The sequence below is a fragment of the Drosophila guanche genome, unplaced genomic scaffold (assembly GCF_900245975.1).
Source record: "Drosophila guanche unplaced genomic scaffold, DGUA_6, whole genome shotgun sequence".
Classification (NCBI taxonomy): Eukaryota; Metazoa; Arthropoda; class Insecta; order Diptera; family Drosophilidae; genus Drosophila; species Drosophila guanche.
The window spans coordinates 674,024-680,023 of NW_022995758.1; the positions used below are offsets into that span (position 1 = coordinate 674,024).

At 42.9% G+C, this 6,000-nt stretch overlaps 1 protein-coding gene across 23 annotated transcripts in view; it reads left to right on the forward strand.

Annotated features, from left to right (window-relative positions):
- LOC117590506 (neurobeachin) overlaps positions 1–6,000 on the forward strand; it is a 200,752-nt gene that overhangs the window by 142,070 nt on the left and 52,682 nt on the right. For all 23 annotated transcript variants that reach the window (XM_034283175.1, XM_034283186.1, XM_034283182.1 and 20 more), the window contains exon 2: positions 2,121–2,225. In XM_034283175.1, coding sequence (XP_034139066.1) covers positions 2,121–2,225 — 105 coding nt within the window. The remainder of the gene's footprint in view (positions 1–2,120; positions 2,226–6,000) is intronic.

Genomic DNA, 6,000 nt, shown 5'->3' on the forward strand with positions numbered 1-6,000 from the left:
TGAACAAAATCAGTGTTCCGAAAACTTTCTATCGTTCGTAGCAACAGCTGACTTTAACAGCTGTTATCTTAACAGTGGTACTGTTAATTGTTTGGGTACGTAACATGACGGACTGATGTTATTCCTATGTATATCTGTTAAAAAAATATTACTTTTTTTACTTTTGACAAATGAGTTTCGGCCAGGAAATGTGGTTAAATGCCCCTTAGGGCAGGAGTAGCAAAGCCGGGTAGCACTAAGCGGTAAGATAAACCCGTGCCACATAATTATAAACAAGCTCAAGTGCACCCACACAACATAAAGCTGTGGCACCCAGAGCAAGAGAGCGAAAGAGAGCGAGAGAGCGACGTCTACATTGAAATCCTGGCGCCATGCTGGCGGACGCCGTTCCCCCATGCCAAAAAAGGGAAACTCCTTACTAAAAGAAACGAAGGAAGACGAAAATAAAAGTAAAAGCGAGAAAAACAAACAAAAATAGACATAAATACAGTTGGAGATTTTTGTCTATGAGCGCAAAGGATAGCCACTTGTAACACTTGTGTGTGAGGGAGAGAGAAAGAGAGAGTGAGAGAGAGAGAGACAGTCTCTGCCTCTCTTTATCTGCCATTTCTTTCTAATCAATTTATTGAATTTATTTTGCTGATTTTATTAAAGCGCGCAAAAAGCATTCGGCAGAAAACTGGAAACGAAAAAGGAAAACCATTTTTCGACAGACAAAATATCTATTGACAGCCCATCGAGCGGGGCGTGGCCATGAAAATGACCTCCATGATGGGGCTCGTGGCAAGTAGATTTCGCTGGCGCCTGGCATAATTAAGTTAGAACCTTTTTTTTTGCGCCGCCATTTCATTCGCCTTGCGTTTGTGACGTGATTCAGGCTCAACCACCCATTCCGCATGCCACAAGCCACCAGGCACCAGGCACCACCACCACCCACTCCTGCTCTTGACTGTCGATTGTTATTGTTGCCGCTGCTGAAAGGGCACTCTGATTGCTCTCTGCCACAAGGATGTGTCTATGACACGCTCAAGCATTTAACACACTCCATCTGTCCTTAGACTAAGCCCACGAAAAACTAAACAGAATGAGAGCTCTAGAGAGAGAGAGAGAGAGTGAGTGTGGGAGTGGGAGTGGAATTGGAATTGGAGCAGGGAGGCATTGGAAAGATGGAGAGGCTTTACCCGAAAACAGCCTTGATGCAAGCAAATGGTTCGCTAAATGATAATCCCTTCTTCCTTTCGCCATCCAACATCTCGACTCCCATTCTACCCATCCCCGGGGGCTGAAACCCAAGAGGTTTGGTGTTAAAGCGATGCTATAGCGTGGGTAATGGAAATGGTGGAGCTGGCGTTTTCCATAAATAGAGCCATGAAAGTCAGATGATTACCCATCGTACAGATTTTAAGTTGAGAGCAGAAAAACCACTTAGGAATTTTTCAACATAAATTCCACTTGGACAATGAGAATAAAATACAAAAATAATAAAACATGAGAATAAATAACATAAATTATGCGAACTGAAGAGCTAATCTTCTGGGAACAGGGGGGTGCACATTTGAATTGCATCTTAAAATTAATTTATTCTCTCTTAATAATTCTCTCGAGAAACATGGGATTCGATAGAAATAGGAGAGAATTGAATGGAACGTTGTACAGCTCACACAAATCTGTTAGGCATCTATTCCTATCGGTGTGCAGTGTTCATACATTGTTACGAAAGCGCTCTCCATGGCCCAACCCTCCAGAGGAAGTTTTGTTGAGCTGAAAATGTGATTCAAACACGCCGAGTGGCAGGGCGTGGAGTGGAGTGGAGTGGGCGACGAGACCCGCTCCTCCTGGTATCCTGAAACAAACATTATTTTCAATTGAAAACTTAAGCAATTACAAATCTGCTGCTGATGCTGCTTTTTGTTATGGTATTTTTAGCCGAGAAAGAGAGAGAGAGATTCAAATAAAAAAAGATAAAAGAAAAACATGATTATATTCAAAATTGTTTAAATTGATATTTTGCTGTGGCACTAATTGTTGAAAACAGTTTTATCAACATTTTCTAGCGTATCTACGTACAGTTTTTCCCACATGAATATTTTTATTAATTTCTTTATCTCATTTTTTTCCAGTTGGTCGGCGGTGAATTCGATATGGAATTGAATTTTGTGATACAGGATGCGCAGAATATCAAACATATGCTGGAGCTCTTGGATCATTGTCCGCCCAATTTGCAGGTGAGTGTCTGTCTATGTATACCCCCCTCTTCCCATTGCCCCATTTTGCCAGATTGAGTTTCGGATGAAATTTTATTTTATTTTCAAAAAATACTTTTATCTCTTTTCCCCTGTGTGTGTTTGTGTGTGTGTGTGTGTGTGTGTGTGTGTGTGTCTGTGGCTGTGCATGTATTCGTTTATTTTCGGGCGACTTTTTTAATAGAATTTAATTCAATTCGCGCTGCGGCATCAAAGAAAATTAACAGCCGGCAGAAGCAGGAGCAGCAGCAGCAGCAGGAGCCAGCAGGAGCCAGCAGGACTTGGGGGCGTTGCTGCCAAAATTGCGCGAAATGAAAACGCAACATCAGCATGAAATGGCTTTCAACTGCTGCTGCTGCTCCTCCTCTTGCTTATGCCCCTACATTGTGCTATGTCCTGGTGCTGTTTTTTATGCCCTTGCGTTGCACTATGGTCCCAATGACCACTTTTCGTGTCCTTAATTAATAACTCTCGAACGAATCAAGATTTTTGGATTTCGTTTTATGATATTAGTTAAGAATAGCAAGGGGCCTGTTTTTTAAAGGAAAAAATCTGTTTTTATTTATTTTTCTCAAAACGTTAGAAGCAAAAAAAGGATGGGAATATGTTAAGCAGTGCTAGATTCTATAAAAAAAGTCATAGCGCGAATTAAAACAGCTTTAAAATACAATATAATCGAATTTTTTGTCCCACAAAGCATTCTCCATAGGAGTTTTCATTATAAAACAGTATTACACTGGTTATCAAACTCTAGCCCTTCAAAATAGCTAGTGACTAATACTGTGGCTTAAATGCAATGCAATATGGCACCCTACTTCACAATTTTCTTCTACATTGTGTCCAAACTGCAAAAAAAACATTGACATTTCTCATTTGAGGTTATGATCTATAAATGCCAATTGTGAGAGTTGTGGTAAAATGTGGCATTTCTGACTATATACATTTTAACAATCATTTCTTGCTCTACGACACACAATAGGTTTCAAGGTGGGACTAGGTGGCACTCTATTAAAAAAACCTTTTTCAAAAATTAGTTTTTACTGCTAACTGATACATATTGAAGGCCTCACTTAAGCATGCAATTACGAAGGCATCGGCAACTACTAGATATTGTTCACTTTACAAAACAGGTAGTCAAAAGCCACTGGATAAAAAATTTTATTAATACAGAGCGCCAAAAACCACGTCTTGGTTTTCACTTTTAAAAATTACCTTTTGGCCAATAAAAGTAGTCATTGGGACCATAGTGCGTTGCTGTCGAAGCTGCAATTGGAGCAACGATGGATCCTTCCAAAGTGGTGTCCAAAGACCTTGTAGTAACTGTAGCACTATCTACACCTGACATAGTGGAGTTGTCCTCGTTGTGCCATCAAATTATTGCCATGAATGCTGGCAAAAAGGATCCGCTAACTTTTCAACTATACGAGTGTGTGTTTTTGTGTGTTCTGCCACGCAGTCAGTCGCTGTGGAGTGTCATCCCAGGAGAGCAGCAGACATCCATCGGATGTTAAAAGGAGTAACCGTGTCACAACAACAAATCGCTATAAAGTTGTTGCTTAATGAGTTTTCATTTCATTAGTTCTTTGACCCCAAAATGTCCCAACCCCCACGCGCCACTCTGTTGTGCTCTTTCCATGGGAAAACTACTCAAAAAGTTATGCTAGAATAAATGCCAGCGGAAGCCAAAAGGCTGTGTTGTCCTGGAAGCTGAGAGAAAAAAACAAAAAAAAATGAGGTAGAAGTTTTCCCCCTGTATGTTTTTCCAAGTAAGAGTAGAATGTTTGCCCCTTTTTATAGCATTACCGAAATGCAGAAAACCCCTTTACCGAACCAAAAGTCATCATCAGTTAAAGGCCCTTTTCCACTCCCATTAAAGACTGCAAAATGTTACAGAATTTCTTTTTGATTTTGTAAGTCAGCCAAAATATATGAGCATTTCCATACATATTGTAATTCTGCGAAATATCAACATTTTATTCGTTTGAATTTTCCACTCATTTTGACACAACTGTTTGTGGACGGGGGGTGGCAGCTGACGGGTGACTTTGTGGTGGCATGGAGGTTCTGGAGCTGCTTAAAATCTGATTGTGTGGGCGGTTGGACAGGTGGTTGGTTGGTTGTCTTCGGTTGAAGTGCGTGTGGGTGTGACGGTGCCACACCTGCTGGCGCTGCCTTGCTGATTTCCACCCTTTTTTTCACTGCTTATTTCACTCCTTCTTTCACCGTTTTTTCTTATTCTTTCTTATTCCTAACCACTCTTTAATGATATTCAAGTGCGTGCGTCAAGAGGCTACCCAGCATCGAAACAGTTTGCAGAGTTGAAGTGCTTCATTTATACCAGAGCATAAAGCATGAAGCATAAAGCTAATGAATAAATAAAACATATGTACGATCCAAGTTCTTGTGGAAATATCTTCTACAATCTAAAATATATTGACAGATCAAACATGAATAAATTATTTCTGCAGCTTATATATTAGATCTAAAAGGGTACATCTCCAGCCTGCCCCTTTTTTTCCTTCCTATCAACATCTCTGTGCGTGTCTTTGCGGTTGAATGCTGCCAAAATTTATTTGGCTTTTTAAATTAATGAAAATTGTCAGTGACAAATTTGTGCCATCCTCCCATACCTCCCCACCACACTCTCTGTCTCTCTCTCTCTATCAGAGTGTCTCTGTTCCCTGTGTTTTCGTGAGCATGTGTCGTCCCCTGGATGGGATGGGATGGCATGGCATGGCTGTTGGCATATGTAAAACAAGCATCAAATATGCATCATTTGTGCGTGGGGGAGCTAAGGCTCATGAAGCCTGTTCTGTTGCTGTTGCTGTTGCTGTGGCTGTGGCTGCTGCTGTGCTGCTCTCAAAGATCTCTTTAGTTCATTTGGCATGCGTGGCAGGTGCGAGTCCCCCCCTAGTCCCCTGTCACGAATTTACAAGAATTTTATGGCCAGGAAGGAGGACTACCAATACCCAGACACAGGCCCAACGCCAACCCAAACATTTAAGTAAACATTTTGCATAGAAACGGGAGGAGTCACGAGGAGGAGCTGTGTACTGCGGGTTGAGACTTAAATGATTTATGTGTAACTACAGAACTGGTCGCCTACTACACTGTGCCAACGTTTTATGGTTGCCCCCTTTTAGAGCACAGCACAGCACAGCGCTCTCTTCTCGACCCTGCCCCACTGACAATCCTCAGTGGAGATGGGGGGTGGCGCACTGGCACAGCCGTCATTCAATTGATTCGGCACGTAACCGGCACATTCGGGGGCAAGTGCAAATAACTGTTTTAGCCGCTGGTTCCGCAGGTGGAATTCCTTTCATGGCCATAACGTTTTATACTTGACAATAAAGGGCAAACGCCCTTTGGTACGCTGCCCTTTGCCCTCTCCCGGGCCCTCTCCCGTGCCCTTGCCCCTGCACTTGCCACCTGCCCCCTCCTTGGGATGGTAAATCAAAGCTTCTTTTGAAAATTAAGGCCGTAATGCGGCCTACCCATGCCCATGCCACGACCCCACATTTCGAGACGTTTCCCCTTCCGCAGTTAACCGCATATTTGTCGTGGCTCGTCGCCTTGTACCCCATGCTCGAAATGCTTCATGCTTCGTGTGTGCTCAATAACATTTTACAACCGTTGCCGCCAGCGCAGCAATTTGCGTAACTCTTGCCACAGTAGAGCATCGCAGGAGGCAGGCAGCAGCGGACAGCGGCCCGATGAACAAGGGTTGAGGGTGGTGGGGGGGGGGGGGGGGGGGGGG